The sequence below is a fragment of the Dasypus novemcinctus genome, chromosome 2 (genome assembly GCF_030445035.2).
Source record: "Dasypus novemcinctus isolate mDasNov1 chromosome 2, mDasNov1.1.hap2, whole genome shotgun sequence".
Lineage (NCBI taxonomy): Eukaryota > Metazoa > Chordata > Mammalia > Cingulata > Dasypodidae > Dasypus > Dasypus novemcinctus.
This window is the reverse complement of record NC_080674.1, coordinates 39,175,239-39,193,693: the sequence shown is the minus strand read 5'-3', so window position 1 is coordinate 39,193,693 and position 18,455 is coordinate 39,175,239. Positions and strand designations below refer to the sequence as shown.

The 18,455-nt window shown below is 37.2% G+C and overlaps 2 protein-coding genes across 9 annotated transcripts in view; both read left to right on the top strand.

Annotated features, from left to right (window-relative positions):
• RANBP3L (RAN binding protein 3 like) overlaps window positions 1-10,651 on the top strand; it is a 52,319-nt gene extending 41,668 nt beyond the window's left edge. For 2 of the 3 annotated variants that reach the window (XM_004453322.5, XM_004453323.5), the window contains one exon: window positions 797-1,618. In XM_004453322.5, coding sequence (XP_004453379.1) covers window positions 797-840 — 44 coding nt within the window. In that variant the 3' untranslated portion in view covers window positions 841-1,618. Of the gene's footprint in view, window positions 1-796; window positions 1,619-10,179 lie in introns of those variants that run through there. The other variant, XM_012523238.3, reaches the window with a different exon arrangement.
• NADK2 (NAD kinase 2, mitochondrial) overlaps window positions 10,532-18,455 on the top strand; it is a 76,626-nt gene continuing 68,702 nt past the window's right edge. For all 6 annotated transcript variants that reach the window (XR_011645590.1, XR_011645584.1, XM_004453325.3 and 3 more), the window contains exon 1: window positions 10,532-11,218. Coding sequence is in view for 4 of the 6 variants with exons in the window: in XM_004453325.3 (XP_004453382.2) it covers window positions 10,532-11,218 (687 nt within the window). In the remaining 2 variants the exon portion in view is untranslated. The remainder of the gene's footprint in view (window positions 11,219-18,455) is intronic.

Genomic DNA, 18,455 nt, shown 5'->3' with positions numbered 1-18,455 from the left:
ATCTTAAAGCTGCCTTAATGATACATATTTAAGTATCTAACAAAGAACATGTGCAGAACTTGATGAAGTATCTTTCTTTGCCTAATACAAAGCTAGACGCATGAGGAAAAATATGCAAATAAAGATCATAATCTATTAGTCCTAGTGAGCCAGAGAACTAAGTGAACATGATTTTTCTTGCTACAGTAACGAATCTATTAAATAAATGGTTTATGATTCTTTGAAAAGTACTAAATAATTAAAATTATATTTTATATTATAATGTTTATACTGTCAATAAAATGGAATCTATTAAAAAATAAGAGTTAGTATTCATTAAATATGTTAATATGAAATATGGATTAAATGACAAAATCCTCTCAACAACCAATGACACATGCTAATGAAATTTATATATCCTATTATATTTCATATTTAGGAAAAGAGTGATATGCAACTATCTTTATGCAAAATTAGCAACAATGGAAATAATGCAAAACAAATGCCAGTCATCTGAAACCCATCCCCATTCTTTTCCCTACTCACTCAGTATCTTCTCCAGGAGGTATTACATATTGCATCTTGTGGAAGCAATTTTTTTTTATTTTGTTGCTCATGAATTAAGCAAATTATCTGAAAATGTCATATTTTAAATTATTAGCAACATTTTCAAATGTTACTTATAAAAATATAGATTCTACATCATCATTTCCTTACCGGTGTGCATATTCGTGAATATTCATGTTTAGTTGTATTCAATATTAACTCTGATCTAAATATAAATTATATAATAAAATATTTTAAATTTACATCACAGATCCTTCTAGGTGGACCCACAGACAATTGGTTGCCTGTTCATGAATACTAAACTACTATAAACATGACAACATCTACAAAAAGATTGGTCATCTTTCTGAAAAATACTAAACCATCCTAAATAAATGAGAAAATCCTACTCATTCTTTAAAAGAGTTTAATGGAAAAGTTTTAGAAACATTATTTATTATAATTAGAATTTTTCTCTTTATGTAGTCTAATAATTCTGAGTTTTAATTTTTATTATTGTGGTTTAATGCAGAATTTTAAAAAATCCATGGATTTCAGAAGTTCAAAATTCATAATTTCTGAAGCAGTTAAATCAGAAAAGGATTTGATAATTCATTAAGACTATTCATCACATTGATGGATATAATAGTTAAAATTACAAATTGCTGGATTTGATAAATATCTAACTGAAATATTTATTTTTTCAGTCAAACATTGTCTGGACATAAAATAAGTATTTTACAAAATTTCCAGAATCATTTCTTTGAAAAACACTATAACTGCATGATAGCATTTCATTAAATCATGTTTCTCTTCTGGGAAATGTGTATTTTGATTTGATCTTTGGATTTCCTAATATTGTAAGCTTATATATTTATGGTATGAATTCCAGAGAATATATCTGTTCTGGGGCTTACAGCCATTGCATGTTGCATCCAACAATTGTTGAATAAACAATATATAAGCCATTACCTATGTATCTAAACAGCTAGTATAAAAATGCCAAATATGTTATTCTTTATGTAATTGTCTTTAATATTCTATTAGATGCGGCTGTAAAGAGACCTTTTATAAACAAACATATCATGAAAAACCTAATGTGTCTTTTTCTTAAATGCCATTATTATGATAGACTATACAGTTATTTCAACAAGTGTGCAACAGAGTTTTGATGTTCTTTTGAGATTCATTTCAGAGACTTCTTGAGTAATGCAAAAAACCTCAGTGATTACAGCTGTATTTCATTTTTCATCCTGCAGCTTCATATGACTTTTTATTGTGTCCCCTCAACAATCCCTATTAGGGGATAAAGAGTCACAATTCCAAAATGATTTCTGAAAATATTTTGAACAATGACAACATATTTAGAATAAAGATATAATAACACAAAATGCTACTTTGAAGAACAATATTCATTTGGATGTATAAATGTGATTACAATTTTTAAAGAAATTTTATTGAGATATATTGCTTTATAATACAAGCCATCTAAAGTACACACTCATTGTGCATTCATCACTCAATCAATTTTAGAGTATTTTCATTACTTCAAAAATAAAAACTCCTTACCCCTTAGCAGATACTTCTTAGTCCCGCTATCCTTCCCCAGCTCTACATAACTGCTTTTCCAATTCTGTCTATATATAACTTTATTTATATTTATATTTTATCTAGTACTTTGTGTCTGGCTTCTTTTAGCATATTCTTAAAATTTTACAATTGATGGAAAACTATTAATATTACTATTCACTACAGCCCATCGTTTAAGTGTGGTTTTGCCCCATACCATCCTATTAACATCTCTGTAATATTAACATATATTTGTTTTAATTTATGCAAAAACATTCTTATATTTGTACTATTGACCACACTCATCATCCACAACAGGGTTCACTATACTATATAGTTCCATGTTTCATCCTCTAGCTTTCCTTCTAGTGACATATATGACCCTAAACTTCCCCTTTCAACCACAATCACACATACATATCAGTGGTGTTAACTACCCTCACTATAATTTTACCATCACCTCTACCTGTTTCCAAACATTTAAAATCAACCTTATTACCAATTCTGCACAAATTAACCATCGGCTCCCCATTCTCTACCCTCATTCTATCTTCTGGTGCCCTCTAGTCTAGCTATTAACTCTATGAGTTTGCTCATTATATTTAGTTCTATAATGAAATCATACAGTACTTGTCTTTCTGTGTCTGGCTTGCTTCCCTCAACATAATATCCTCCAGGTTCATCCATGTTGTCATATCCTTCACAAGTTTATTTGTTCTTGTAGCTGAATAATATTCCATCATATGTATAAACCATAATTTGTTCATCCATTCATCGGTTGATGGGCATCTGGATTATTTCCATCTTTTTGCAATTGTGAATAATGCCGTTATGAACATGGTGTGCAGATGTCTGTGTCCCTGTTCTCAGTTCTTCTGGGTATATACCTAGTATGATATTGCTGGACCACATGGCAGATCTGTATTTATTTTCTTTAGGAACTGCCCAATAGACTTTCACAGCATTCTACATTCCCATCAACAGTGAATAAGCATTGCTATTTCTCCACATTCTCTCTAACACTTATAGTTTACTGTTTCCTTCAATAATGGCCATTCTAAGACGTGTGAAATGATATCTCATTGTAGTTTTGATTTGCATTTACCTACTAGCTAGTGATGTTGAACATCATTTCATGTATTTTTCCATCATTTGTATTTCCTCTTTGGAAAAATGTCTATTCAGGTCTTTGCCCATTTTTAAATTGTGTTGTTTTTTTTATTAAGTTGTAGAATATCTTATATATCATGGATTTTAAACCCTTATTGGATATGTGATTTCTAAATATTTTCTCCCATTGAGTAGGTTGCCTTTTCACACACCTGAGTAAGTCTTTTGAGGTGCATAAGTGTTTAATTTTGAGGAGGTCCCATTTATCTATTTTTTATTTCATTGTTTGTGCTTTAGGTGTGAGCTCTACCACCAAATCTTGAAGACGCTTTCCTATATTATCTTCTAGAGGTTTTATGGTCCTGGCTTTTATGTTTAGGTCTTTGATCCACTTTGAGTTGATTCTTGTATAGGCAATGAGATAAAGGGATCCTCTTTCAACCTTTTGGTAATAGATATCCTGTTCTCCCAGCACCATTTGTTGAAGAGACTGTTCTGTCCCAGTAAAGGGGACTTGGTAGGCTTGTCAAAAATCAGTTGACCATAGAGGTGAGGGTTCTATTTCTGAACTTTCAATTTGAGTCTACTGAGCAATGTATATCTTTATGCCAATACCAAACTGTTTTGACCACAGTGATTTTGTAATATGCTTTAAGGTCAGGAAGTGTGAGTCCTCTGACCTTGCTCTTCTTTTTAAGGATTTTTTTTTTTTTTAGCTATTCAGGGCCCTTTTCCCTTCCAAATAAATTTGGTAATTGCCTTTTATATTTCTGTAAAGTAGGCTTTTGGAATTTTGACTGGGATTGTGTTGAATCTGTAAGCCAATTTGGATAGAATTGACATCCTAACAATATTTAGTCTTCTAATCTGTGAACACAGAATGTCCTTCCATTTGTTTAGGTCTTCTTTGGTTTGATATCTATAATCAATAGTTTTCTTATTATAGATCTTTTACCTTCCTGGTTAAATTAATCCCTAGATAATTGATTCTTTTTGTTGCTATGGTAAATGGAAATTTTTTTTTTCTTGATTTCTTCCTCAGACTGTTCACTACTAGTATATAAAAACATTATTGGGAAGTAGCTGTGGCTCAAGCAACTGAGCTCCTATTTACCATATGGAGGACCTGGGTTCGATCTCTGGGACCTCCTGGTAAAAAAAAAAAAAAAAGAAAGAAAGAAAAAGGCATCCCAGACCCACATGGAGAGGCCTACAGTGCAAAGAGGTACAGCCTCCCCACATAGCAAAGCAAACACACACCAAAAACATGACACAACCACATAGAGGAAATAAAAACACTACTAATTTTTTTGCATTGACCTTGTACCCTGCCACTTTGCTGAAATCCTTTATTAGCTCTAGTAGTTTTGTGATAGATATTTTGGAATTTTTAAACTATAGAATCATGTACTCTGTGAATAGTGAGAGTTTTACTTCTTTTCCAATTTGGATGCTTTTCTTTTCTTTTCTTTTCTTTTTTACTATTGCTGTAGTTGAATTTCTAGCACAATATTGAATAGCAGTGGTGACACTGGGCATCCTTGTTTAGTTCCCTATCTTAGGGGGAAAGCTTTCAAACTTTCCCCATTGAGTATGATGTTGGCTGTGGGTTTTTTCATATATGTCCTTTTTCATGTTGAATATGTTTCCTTCTATTTCTATCTTCCAAAGTGTTTTTTATTAAGAAAGAAAGCTGGATTTTGTCAAATGCCTTTTCTTCATCTAATCAAGGTAACCACGTGGTTGTTTTTTCTTTCTATGATTTAGTTTTTGTGATATATTACATTAATTTTCTTTTTTTGAACCACTTTTGCATACCAGGAATACAATCCACTTGGTTGTGGTGTGTAGTTCTTATAATATGCTGTTGTATTTGGTTTGCAAGTATTTTGTTGAGAATTTTTACATGTATATTCATTAGAGACATTGGTCTGTGACTTTCTTTTCTTGTAGTATCTTTATCTGACTTTTTCATAAGGTGAATTTAGCTTCATAAAAGGAGTTAGGTCATTTTCTCTCCTCTTCAATTTTTTGGAAGAGTTTAGAAGGATTGGTATTCATTCTCCTTGAAATGTTTGGTAGAAGTCACCTGTGAAGCCATCTGGTCCTGGCCTTTTCTTTGTTGGAGGTTTTTGATGACTGACAAAATCTCCTTACTTGTGATTGGCTTGCTGAGGTCTTGTCTTCTATATTCTACTTAGGTTGTTCACGCATTTCTAGGAATTTGTCCATTTTATCTAGTTTGTCTTATTTGTTAGCATACATTTTTTTTTCAGAATATCCTCTGATGATCCTTTTTATATCTGTGCTGTCAGTAGTAATGTCCCCCCTTTCATTTTTATTTTACCTATTTGCATCTTCTCTCTTTTTTTGTTAGTCTAGCTAAGGCTTTGTCAATTTTATTGATCTTCTCAAAGAATCAGCTTTTGGTTTTGTTGATTCTGTCTACATTTTTTACTTTTATTCTCAATTTCATTTTTTATTTACCTATTTTTTTAAAGTTACATTACTACATTTTATAGTAATAAACACAATTATTTATATCTACTTATCAAGTCAGACTTCAGCTAATGTACAGAAGTTTTAGTTTACCATATTGGAAGTTAACTCTTTTAGTCTATGATTTAGTTAGTATGCTTATCGTTCAAAGCTGTGCTTTCTCTATAACTAAATAACTATCACCTAGTATAAGAGAGGCTCATTCATTCTTAGTGACTATAGAAGAAATCTAATAAAGAACATCCTTTACTTTTAAACTAAAATAGTGACTCAAACTAAGAGAAAGGATGTGAGAGAGGAAGGGAGAAAAGGTAGAAGAAGAAGAAATACTAAAACAGTTAAGAAGAGCTCTAGCTTGAAAGAATGCTCTAGCAGAAATTTTATTTAACCAGAAGAGCTCTGATACAAAACATACACAGTGGAAAATTTTCATCAGAAACATAACATAAACAGAGACATCTAGAGAAGATATTAAAGTATTGGTTCTTTTCAACTGTAGGAGCTTAGCAGATATGGGAATGTTATGATTGTACTAAATTAAGTGAAGCAGAGAATAGAGATCTTTTTTATTTTCCCAACATATTCATTCTTACCGCCATACAAAGGTGAAGATGAAGCAATATTTTCTCAATACTCCACACATTTTATTATAACTTTAATTTATTCTTTCCTTTTATGATCTTCCTTGGGCTTCTCTGCATATACCAACTCAAAAAATTTAACTACTTTATTTTCTGATCTAAATAGAAATGCCAGTGCAATAAAACCAAAAATACTTTTATAATATCAGAGAAAATGGAGAAAGAATGAAAATGGATTATGACATAACAGCAGTAGCATATTTAGTTTAAGGCACTTTCAACCTATTTCCTAGCCACCTGTTATTCTTTCTTACAGTCTTTATGCAACTATTTAGTAAAATAATTTTGGGAGGGATAATAGAAATGTTTTATGGTTTTTTTTCATGTCCTATATCTTCATCTAACCACCTCCTTTTTGGGGGTTTTCTAAAACCTTTTCCCCATTTTAATGTGAAGAGATCAACTGTACAATGATAATTATATTTATAAGTCATAATGTCCTGCATCTGTCCCTGCAATATCATTCAGGACAACTCCAAGTCCCGAAAATACCCCCATATCACATCTCCTTTTCCCCACCCTGCCTTCAGCAGCTCCTGTAGCCACTGTTTCCACATCAATGATATAATTTCTTCCACTGTTAGTTCACAGTAAATCTATAGTGGAATACCAGTAAGTCCATTCTAATCCATATTTTATTCCTCTATCCTGAGGACCCTGGGGTGGTGACCCCTTATTTTTCTTCCTTTTTCCTTCCTCCTTCTTCTTTGTTAAAATTATATCCAGAGTACCAATTAATTTTTTGGTTACATGTAGGGTTGACAAACTGGAATGCATGAACATATTTGAAGGTGACTAAGATGATATTTGGAATCTATGGCATTGCAGGAGCTATTTAAGTAACTGGTGAATGTTTAGCTTAATAAATATTGAGTAATATAATTATGGCTTTCAAACAGAGTATTATCAAGACTTCTTAATTTCTGTCAATCTAGTGGATATAAAATAGTTTTTCACTATGATCTTAATTTGTATTTCTCTGATTTCTACTATGGTTAAAATATGTTTCCAGATATTTATTCACTGTTGGTGTTTCTCAAAAAAAATACCTGTTTATAATTTTTGCAACGTCAATCATGTCACTTGCTCCTTAAAACTTTTAATGGCTTCGTATCATCTATAGGATAAAATCCAAGCTCTCAAGCATGGATATAAGACTTTCAATAGTCTTTCCCCTGTCTACCTCTGTAAATTCACTTTCCAGTGTTACCTCCCTCCAAATTTTCTAGAAATTCAGAACTGCTATTTCTTCACTCATCCAGTTTCCTCTGTAAATTCCTTTTTCACTCTTGCTGATTCTCATTAATTATCTACTCATTCATTAAAGCTTTAGCTCATGGGATTTCAAAAAAGCTTTCCCTACCTCCTCCTGGGCTAAGACCTGCTCCTCCAAATTCCTACAGTATCCTCTGTATAAATTTATCATCATGTAATTTTAAGCTTCTCGAGGGCAGAGACCACCTTTTATTTATCATTTTATCCCCAATATCAAGCAGAGTGCTTGGTTCACAACAGGCACTCAAATATAATATGAGCTCCATTGAAGTGTGTTGTATGTGTAAGACTCAAGAGGCATTATCCAACAGGAAGCTAGAAATAAGGATTTGAAATTCAGGAGAAAGATCTGGGATAGGATGTTGGTAGTAGCTGAAGTCATGGAATGGGAAAGAGGCTAATATTTGCCAAGTGTCTACTTTATGATGAGTACATGGCTACACATTCCTACATACATTCACAACTTTATAAGGTACCTTTTATATTTTACAAATGAAGAAATAGTTTCAGAAAGGCTAAGCAACCAGTCCAACGTTCACAAAGCTAAAAAACTGTAAAGCTAGAATTTGAAACAAGATCTTTCTAATTTCAAAGGCCAAGCTAGATGAATTACACAATTACACAACACTAGATGAAATTACACAACACTAGATGAAATCACATAGAAAAGTGGAGAAAGGAAGAATGCAAAGAGAGCCAAGGATAGGTCCTAGAGATGGGCTCCTAAGAAGAACCCAGAAAGGCACAGTAGAATGGAGGAATATCATTAAGGACTAGTGCTTTGGGAGCCTGAGTAAAACATTTCAAGAAGAAAAGATAATCATGTCCAATGCTGCAGAAAGATGAAGTAATTTAAGGGCTGAAAAATATCTTCTGAGTTTATAACCAGAACACTGGTAACCTTGGAAATAGCAGTAATTAGTGAAGTGGTGAGAAGTTAGTTTATAATGGGTCAAAGAATGAAAACGAGGCAGGGCTGCGGTGATGATGAGCAGACTACTACTTCAAAAATCTTTGCTGTAAAGGGAAGAGAAAGAAGCAATACAGTTAAAAGCTAGAGGGGGACATAGGGCTTAGAAGGCTTTTATTGTTTTTTTGTTTCTTTAAAATGTCATAGACATGAACAAGTTGAAATACTGAGAAGTGAGTAGCGAGGGAGAAGTAAAGATGTATGAGGACGTAACTTGATGGGGCAATATTTTTGAGGAGGTAGTGAAATGGGATTCAAAATAACGACATCCCAACTCAGCTATTAGTGTAGGTGTGTTCATAGGTAGAAATGTACAGAGAGCCAAAAACTTGAGTTATTTGTGAAATGGGGCAAAATGAGGCCTAAAATTTTACATATGCATGACAAAAGTCACGCTTGAATTAAAAACAGGTTCTTCCTACTCATTTTCTCTGCCAAGTGTATATATTAACATTCTCCTGCTCAACCTGGCTTCAAACCTCAGTGTTATCTGTGACTTCTCCACTTCCTTCCTTCCTAATAGCTAATGAATTATGAAATGTTAGAATAGTAATAGAAGGGACCTGAAGATGTCCAAATTAAAGATGACTAACTCACAACCCACAGAAGAGGTGTGCTTAACGGTACATTATAAGTCACTATTAGCAGCCTGAGGTGAGACATGGTTCCTGGCCAAAAGAGGTTCATGATCTAAAAGGACACATATCAGACTCAATTGGGCATTCCCTAGTCTACTATATTACCTAATACATAGTAGGCATTCAATAAATTTTGAGTGAACCCATGAATAAATGTTGATTGTGGCAGCAAGCTGGTAAGTAGGTCACAGACGCATGAACTCAATTTGAGCTTGATAGAACCCTAAAACCACTCTATTTCAATGCGCTGCTTTTACAGATGCAGAATCTGAGGCTCAGAAAGATAAAATAATCTGCCTAGTCTAAAAGCTAGTACTGGTGCTTTCTAGTGCCAGCACCACAAAGGAGCAAAGTGTGCGGAATCAAGAGGCTCTAAGGAGCAGGAGGAATAAACACGAGGATGTGCAGTGTCATTTGATTCTCACTTTACAAGAACTTCTCCTTCCGTTCCTGTTACTACTTTCCCTAACCCAGGTCCTTATCACTTCATGCAATACCATTCCCAAAGCTTCCACCAGTTCCTCTTCTACCCTATGCCTACCAATCTACCCTACATTTCAAAGCCAGATCAATATTCATCAAACCCTGCTTACGACTTACTGCTGGTAAAAGCTTTCAAAAGCTCGCTACTGCCTAAGGGTAAAGTCCTAATTACTAGCATTCTTAATCCTCCACTCTTGTCCTACCTCCTTTTCCAACCTTATCTCTCCATCTAAAAATGCTCCTTTTAGCTAGACTACTTCATCCCATAATCCTCAAATTCCTCCAAGGCTAATCCTCTCCTTCTCAGGGAGGTGGTGGTTCTTCCATCACAAGTATGGCCGATGTCCTGTGCAGGTGCGCAGGTTCCCCCGCCCGGAGAGGCCCGGTACTTGGTTTAATGCTCAGCTGTCCGTCTTGAATTTTTCAATAATTGCTCAGCAAGGCCTCCCCGTTTTCACTTTTGCACTAGGCACCACAGATTACGCAGCCGGTCTTGGGTCTGTCTCCTCAGCCCCTAGCGCAACGCTAAAATATGATCACCACTCAACAGGCCTTGCCTGAATGAACGAACAAAGGATAAGAGCTCTCGCCTAACAGTCAATAACAAAAAACAGGACTGTAGCGAGGACGTGTGCGCCGCCGGCTTTCCCGCCAGACGCTCAAAACCCTGCCCACAACCTCCGCGCCGCCGCAGACCAGTTCCAGCTGGATTCCTCCGAGCTGCTAGAGAGACAAGTAGATTTTCAACCCTTCTCACGGCCCCAGCCAATCCCGGCTGCCTCTCGGACTCCGAAACTGCAGTGGACACTGATTGGCTGACAATGTTGACCTGGGGGGACCAGGAGACCACGGGGGAGGGGGCGGAGAAGGAGGTCGGCCCACAGGTTGCGGAGAGGACACTGCGCAGGCGTGAACAGAAACGAATAAACAAACAAACAAAATCTGCAGCTTTGGTCTCTGGCGCTTCCCCGCCTACCTTTCCCTCGCGTGGGCTCGCCGGCCTTCCAATCGCTGCACGTTCCCCGCCCCCCTCAACGTCTGGGCGCGTCTCACTCGCCGCCCCGGCCGCGCAAGGCCCAACACTTAACCTCTGCCCGCCCAATGCAAACTTAGGGGCTGGGGCGGCGCGCGTGCCGCGGACGGCCGGTACTCCTGACCGTGGGGAACGGAGGCGGGAGCCCGAGCCTGCTGCCCGCGCCGGGCCAACCATGACTTGCTACCGAGGCTTCCTGCTGGGCAGCTGTCGTCGCGTGGCAGGCGGCCGGGCGGCGGCGCTGAGCGGGCCGGGCGCGGGAGGCCCCGCCGCGCGACCGCGGCTCGGCGGTGACGGCGGCTGCCGGCGGCACCTGGGGCAGGGGCAGCCGCGCGAGCTGGCCGGCTGTGGTAGCCGCCCGCACGGCGGCTTCCGCCCGTCCCGGGTGGTGGTTGTGGCCAAAACCACCCGGTACGAGTTCGAGCAGCAGCGGTACCGCTACGCGGAGCTGTCAGAGGAGGACCTGAAGCAGCTGGTGGGTCCCGGCGGGCGGGCGGCCCCCGCTGTTGTATCAGGGCTCAGCCGCGGCGGGTTCCCGAGCTCCGCCGCGGCTTTTGTGGGGTAGGGGAGTAGGGGGGCCGCGGAGGGGAATCCAGGGGCGACGCCTCTCGAGAACCCTCTCCAGAGCACCCTGGATGCCCTGCCTGTCTCGCTTGCTGACCCCCAGTGCCTTTGGCTTCGCCTGTGGGGCCTTCTCGCCCTCTAGTGTAGAGCCCCAAGGCTGAGGGGAAGCCTTCAGTGGGGGAAGAAGGGCCCCACCAGGTGGGGGGGGGGGGGGGCGGGCTGTGAGCATTCATTTGGGCCCTAGTCAAGAGGAAGGAGTGCGAAAGGGCACCTCAGACCCCAAGAAAGAGGTGGGCCGGGGCCCTGAGCTCTGGACACCCTGGGAACAGCTCCCCAGGCGGCCTAGAGAAAGGGGACACCGGGGCGCCGCGGCGGAAAAGAGGGCCGAGGTACCGCGGACACACCCCCTTTTACTCGGCGGGACTCGAGGCCTGGGACACTGCCTTACCACCTGAGTGAGCCTTTTCCACGTTGGAACGTGGTTGTCAGACAAGGTTTAAGCAGCTGCTTTTAAAAGCACACGTGTCTTTCGTGTTGGGAAGGACAAGGGAGAAAATTTGACTTTAATATGTTATTAAGTGGAAAGGTCAGGTGAGTCGGATAATGTGTGAATAAAAGAGCCTACGTTTGTAAAGTAATAACTCCGCGGTAGATTATATTTGACATAGATATCATTAATATCTTTGCAAAGTGTGTAAATACATCCAAAAAGGGAAGGAAAAAACCCTGAGTGTTGCTCCTGCCACCCCTCTTCCCCTGCTTTAACACAAAAACACTTCCGATCCAGCGCCCCCACCCACCAACTTTAGGAAAAGGAGAGTGATGCTGCCAAGAACTGTATGCTCAGAAAAAAAACTCCTTTGGAAATCGCTAATTTAATTGTTGGTTCAAAAAGTTCTGGAGTTAAGTGAAACCATTATGTGGTTTCAATAGTTCTGTACACGAGTACAGAATTATTCTTTATTATGTATGTTCCAAACGTCTGGTATCGTTTGTAATGTTTCTTCAGCAAAGCTATTTTTGTAAAGGTGTCACACTGAAATTGTACATCATTTTACTTAAATATTGACTCTCCAGCATTAAATATCTTAATACTTTAATTGGTTAGTTGAAGAGGATCTCTGCATTTATCTGAAGGAAGTACTTAGATACAGAGTTGTTTTCTCTCAAGTGTTTGAAAGGTAGCAAGTTATAGAGAACACATCATTTATAGAGTAAATCAACGAACAATTTGAGCAGGAGGTTGGATTAGTTGAGTTTGTGTGTTAGGAATAGAAGTTGTGGGTGAGACCAGAAATGGTAATGTCCCAAGAAAGTACATTTTTTCTATTTTGGGAAAGAGATGTGTCCATTGGGTTGTACACCTAATTATGTATGGTCTAACTTTTAGGAATTGTCAAATGCCATATACACATACATATGCTCTTCATAAAATTTGATGGATGCCTCCCACAACAATTTAAAATAGTATGCTCAGTTGGCATGTTCAGAGTGGGGGTCAAGGGCTGGGAGTTCTAGGCTCTGGTTGTGTGGTTAACGTCTATGAATCTTTCTAATTTTTCTGGGCCTCATTAATGAAAAAGATACTTTTTGTGTTGTACTGTCAGTTTTTAAAAGTGCTTTCACCTCCTTCATTATGTGAAATACCAGGGTTGGACTAGATAGCTTCCAAGGTCCTTTCTAGTGGTGGCACTTTGAAACTCTAGATAACTTTTTCAAGGCCTCAATAAATTGGGTGGCATCTAAGTTAGCATTCACTCTTGTACCTCTCAACTAGATCACCACTAATAAAAACTTTTAAAATGTAGGCAAATTGATAAGTCTTTAAAAATTGAACTACCTAGTGTACCCACACTGAGTATCTGTGGAGAAATCTCTAATAGGCAAATATTTGTATATTGCTAGGTAATGCTCTTTGGGATGAGAAAACTTTGAAGTAAAACTCCTGGGCTGTAGAACACACAGTTTTGTTTTTGCTAGGCAGTGGTATATAGTTTTTGTTGTTTTTGTCTTCCCAATTCAGTTTTGTGGGATTAGTTCCTTATGGATTTGAGTTTTCATTTATGTTAAGGCCAGTACTCAGAAGGGAGTAACATTAGGTAGAGCCCAGACCAGAGATCAGGAAGGTGACAAAGAATACTGGACTGTGTCAAGTTGTTCTAAGATGGGATTCTGTGTTAACAGTGGAAAGATGATCAGCATTGTTTGCTGCATTGCTGGGGTACAAGATAATCAGGCTTATGAATCATGATGAATTGAATATAAAGGAAAGTGGCCAAGTTCTTACTTGAATCTGTGGCACCATTGCTGCTGTAGCTCTAGTGTCATGGTAACCTGAAGTTTTATTATCAAAGTGCTTTCTTTTGTGTGTTGTTTTGTTGCAAAATCAGTCTCATTAGGTTGTTAAAAATGCCATTGGCAGATTGAGGTACAGATTGCCAGTAAAATTTTAAACCCTGAAACCTCAGTTTTCTAACTTTGTAGAAGCAAAGAATTAGGGGAAGTATTCCTTAGTTGATAAGGCATGTAAAGAAAAGGTTTACATCCTTCAAACTGGGTGAAAGTTTGACTTTCAGTTATTTCATTTTGGTTGCGTTGCTTTACTTTTAAACCTCCTCTATTCTCTACACCCTTGACTCCTGTCCCCCAATTAATGATAGATGAATACAGGATTATTCTAGTCAAGGTTTTTTAACCCTACTGGCTTATGGCCTTTTAAGGGCCAATACAACTATTACTATGATTTACTTGCATCTTAAGAGATACAGCTGTTGGCAATTGTGGAACTTATTAATCAGGATCCATGACACAAATTAGACCTGTAGATGAATTAAGGCTGATTTGGAGAGGGTTTTGACACTGGAAACATACCTTATTAGTCAAAGAGAAGGTTTTATTTTAAAAATCTATTAATATATGCCAAATAAAAAAAGCATTTTCTGCCTTCCTCTCCTCCATTCCACATCTCACAACTCCAGAGACAACCCCCTTTATTGGTTTCTATTTTTATGTTTTTTATTTTCATAATGGGGTAGAATAATTTCATTTAGCAGTCCTCTCTATTATTGGATTAAATTATTCCTGCTTATTGTCTTCCTACTGAGGGTGGAGTTCCTTGGATCTTGTTACTCTTTCTTGAAAAAGATGATGTAGCTAAGGTTATAGCTCTTAGGCAAGTATTACTTTTGCCACATGTTATGCAATAAGTGTATTGTATATAAAATGACTGTTTATAAAATTGAAGAACATGATCTGGAGTACTGCCAGAACCTTCTAACTCTGAGCCTTGCTCCTCTCAAATCTTCCAGACACAGGCATCAGAGAGGTCTATCTAAAGTGAATGTCTGGCTACTTAATGGCTCTGTGAAGAACTCGAAAGCTCCACATAGGCTTTGGAGTCACCTAAGGAACTTGTTAAATGCAATGGTCAGAATCTTAGCTGTCAAGATTCTGATTCATTTTGTAAAAAGTTCTCAGACACTGCCTTCCTGAGCCGTACCTCTAACATTTCTGACTCTCTAGCTGAATTCCAGGGATCTGCAATTTTAACAAGATCCCAGGTTTGCAAGTGGTCCCCATATCACAGTTTGAGAAGCAATGCAGTAGGCTACAGTTCATGATCCTTAGTTTATCAAAAAAGGCCCTTTATAAATTAGCTCCAGTCGCCCATTTGAGCTTCATTTCTGGTCACTTCTTGTTTTGAACTTCATTTTCCAGCAATGTCATATTGCTTTAGTTTCCATTAGGTGTTGTGTTGATTTTATTTTTGGATCAGCACCATGTTAAAATGGTTCAAGATGTACAAGATACAGAAGATTGCACAGTGAAAAGTCTTTTCTCTTATTCCTGTCACGTGAGCACTCAGTTTTTGTTCCTGGAAGTAATCAGAGCCATCAATTTCTTGTGTTTCCTTCAGGAAATAATCCCTGCATACAAGTCGACACAATGAAATATTCTCTTTGTCCCATCCCTTTTTACTTGATGATAGCATACTATGTAAGCTATTCTGTACCTTGTTGTTGTTTTTTCTTTTAACATATAAGAAAAATGTGGAAATTGTTTGTATGGGTCATAGTGTCCTCATTCATTTTGTTTTGTTTTGTTTTTGCCATTATTTATTTAACACTTAGGGTGGTTTTAATCTGCCATAGTGCAATGTATAACATTTATGTCAATTGGTATATATCAGCCCTAGGATAAATACCCAAAAATGTGATTGCTGAGTCAAAAGTCCCATGCATTTGACATGTTAATAGATATTGCCAAATTGCTCACTGTCCCTACCCCTGCTTAGAGGTTGTACCAGTTACACCAGACGTGTATGAAATTACCTGTTTTCCCAAACACAGTTTATGAAATTTTTGGATCTTTGCCAACCTGGAAGGTGAAAAATGGTATTTCGGGTTGGTTTAATGTGCATCCCTCAATGTCTTTACTTTTGCAGCCTCCTTTGCTTTGAATGCTCCACTCCATCCTCTAGCCAATTTCTACTCTTCCTTTGAGATCAAGCTCAGCCGTTACTCCCTCAGGAAACCATCTCTAGTAACCTTGCTGTGCCTCTCTCTAGCCACCAAGGTTGGGTAAAGTATTCTCTGTATCTTCATAATACTTCTGTCTTTAGGCTTTCCACATTAGAGTATAATCTGAGATGATATTCTTCTTTATACTGTAAACTTTGAGGGAAAAGGTTATATCTTATTCATCATCCTTTCTATCCCTGCACTAAAAAAAAAGGTAGTGAAATGTTTCTGATGTTCTCTAAAGTCATTTTTAGTTATATTTTCCTTGAGTATGGGGACCACCTTCCAGTCTTAGAGCCTTATTACTTCTGTTAGTCTTCTAGAAGATGTTTGCTGCTGAAAGCTTAAGGCACAAGTTAAAGGAGTTTCGTAATTACAAATGTTTGAGAAACATGAACCTAACTAGAAGGTGACTTCTATTTGACCATGAGAGGTTTTTTGACCACAAATATTTTAATTCTGTGGAACACCACTTGGAAAATAGACGCTTAAGGTATACTCCCATAAATATCTGCAGTTAGGTAGGAGATTCATGAAAATGTAAAAGAACTGAATATCACAGTAACTGAAATTCTCCAATAGAAAGTCATTGGCAAATAAGTTCTAGAACCTGATTTCCAGCCTTCAGTGTGTGTTAGAATTGCGTGGGGGAGGTTTTTTTTTTAAACTCTATGGGCCACCCATGAGATTGTAAATAGTATAAATTGCACTGTAATCACTCTTACCATATGTTTAATTCTGAGTTAAGCTCTGAGGGAAAAGTGTTTATTGATGTACATTAATACTTTCAAATAGGTATAAATTGACTTTATTTCATTGTCATTGAACTTTGTAATAAGTAACAGAAACATATATATGCTTTTTCATTATAGTAAACCATTAGTTGTGGATGGTGCAGGGAGTTAGACCAACCTTTTGTAAAGCATTTGCATTCAAGTAGGGGGTCACCTGATTGTCTCTCTCCTTAATAAAGTTGGTACAATTAGGAGATAAGGAACAGAATAGTTCTTGAGCTATGTAACTTAATCATTGTAACTGAGGTTTAGTGCCCTACTAAGGACTAAAATACATGGCTAAGGTAGTAAATGTTAGTGTGTGGCCAAAAGGATAGGACATAGTGAACAAGTCCTAGATTAAGAACAGAAGATCTGAATTTTGATCTTGGCATTACTGTCTATTGACTTTGTAACCTTGAGCAAATAACCTCTCTCTGTCATTCTCTTCAGCTATGAAGTAAGTATAACAATACCTTTTTCCTTCTTTTCATAATTTTTGGGAAGATCAAATTAGATAATCTATAATTTAAATAATTTAATTTAAAACAGTATAATCTAATTCTAATTTTACATTCACGATAATGATCACTTTGTAAATGCCACTGTTATATTTATTATAAATCATATACTTAAAAAGGCATTTATTTGGTCATTTCAGAATAGCCTCTTTGACTAAGAGGTTACTGGGTGGACCGTGGGAGAGTGTGGGCTATGATGTGGACCATTGACCATGAGGTGCAGCAGTGCTCAGAGATGTATTCACCAAATGGAATGAATGTCTCATGATGGTTGAGGAGGTTGTTGTTATGGGGGGAGGAAAAGGGGGAGGGAGTGGGGGGGTATATGGGGACCTCGTATTTTTTTGTAACATTAAAAAAATAAAGACATAAATAAACAAAAAAGAGGTTGCTGAAGTGAATTCAAGAGTCATTGTACCTAATGTTGGTTGATTGGTTGTTTTTTTTTAACCAATTTCTGGGAAGAAGTTAAGTTTTGAGGCTTTGATTTTTAGAAAATAACTATAAAAATTATAACCTACTTTTAAAATACTTAAAGTCTCACTATTGCCATCATCCAGGAAATTTGATTGATTTAACTTGTTTAAAATGTCACTTTACCTATTTGGTCATAGACCCTTTTGAGCACCTACTACGTGTTGCACCTCCTGCTAGGTCGTAGAGAATCAAAATTAATAAACAGCGTTTCTAAATGTATGCAGAAAAGACAGTACATCATATTCGAATTATTTATAAGTTATCCATGGGAATACAGACAAGGGAGAGAACAGTGTGGGGAAAGGTAGGGACAGAGGGGGAAAATACCTTTGAATTATTTTTTTCAATTTTTAAAATAGATCTTTTAGAGAATTAAACTTTTAAAATTGTGAAATATTTCAAACATCTAGAAAAGGTTTAGAAAGTAACAAGATACCTGTGTATCCAAGACTATTTAGACTTAACAGATATTAATATTTTCCTATATTTGCTTCAGAGTTTTCTTTAAGGAAATGTTATAGTTGACATCCAAAAGCCTTATCCTTCCTCAACCCTTTTCCTTCCCTACCTCTCCAAAGGTAACCACCAGTCTGAAGTTATGTATATTTATGCATATTTATCATCCCACGCATATGTTATACATTTATTAATATGAATATAGCCCTAAATAAGTGCAGTTTTTTTCATGTGTTTTTAAAAAGTTGGATCAATGGTATTATATTGTGTCTCTTCTTTAGAGATTTGTTTTTCTCATTTACTTTTGGTTTTGAAACTTGCCTATGTTGATACATGTTAATTCATTTTAACTGCTGTAATATAGTATTTTATTTGGATAAATTAGGCTGTTTCTAGTTCTC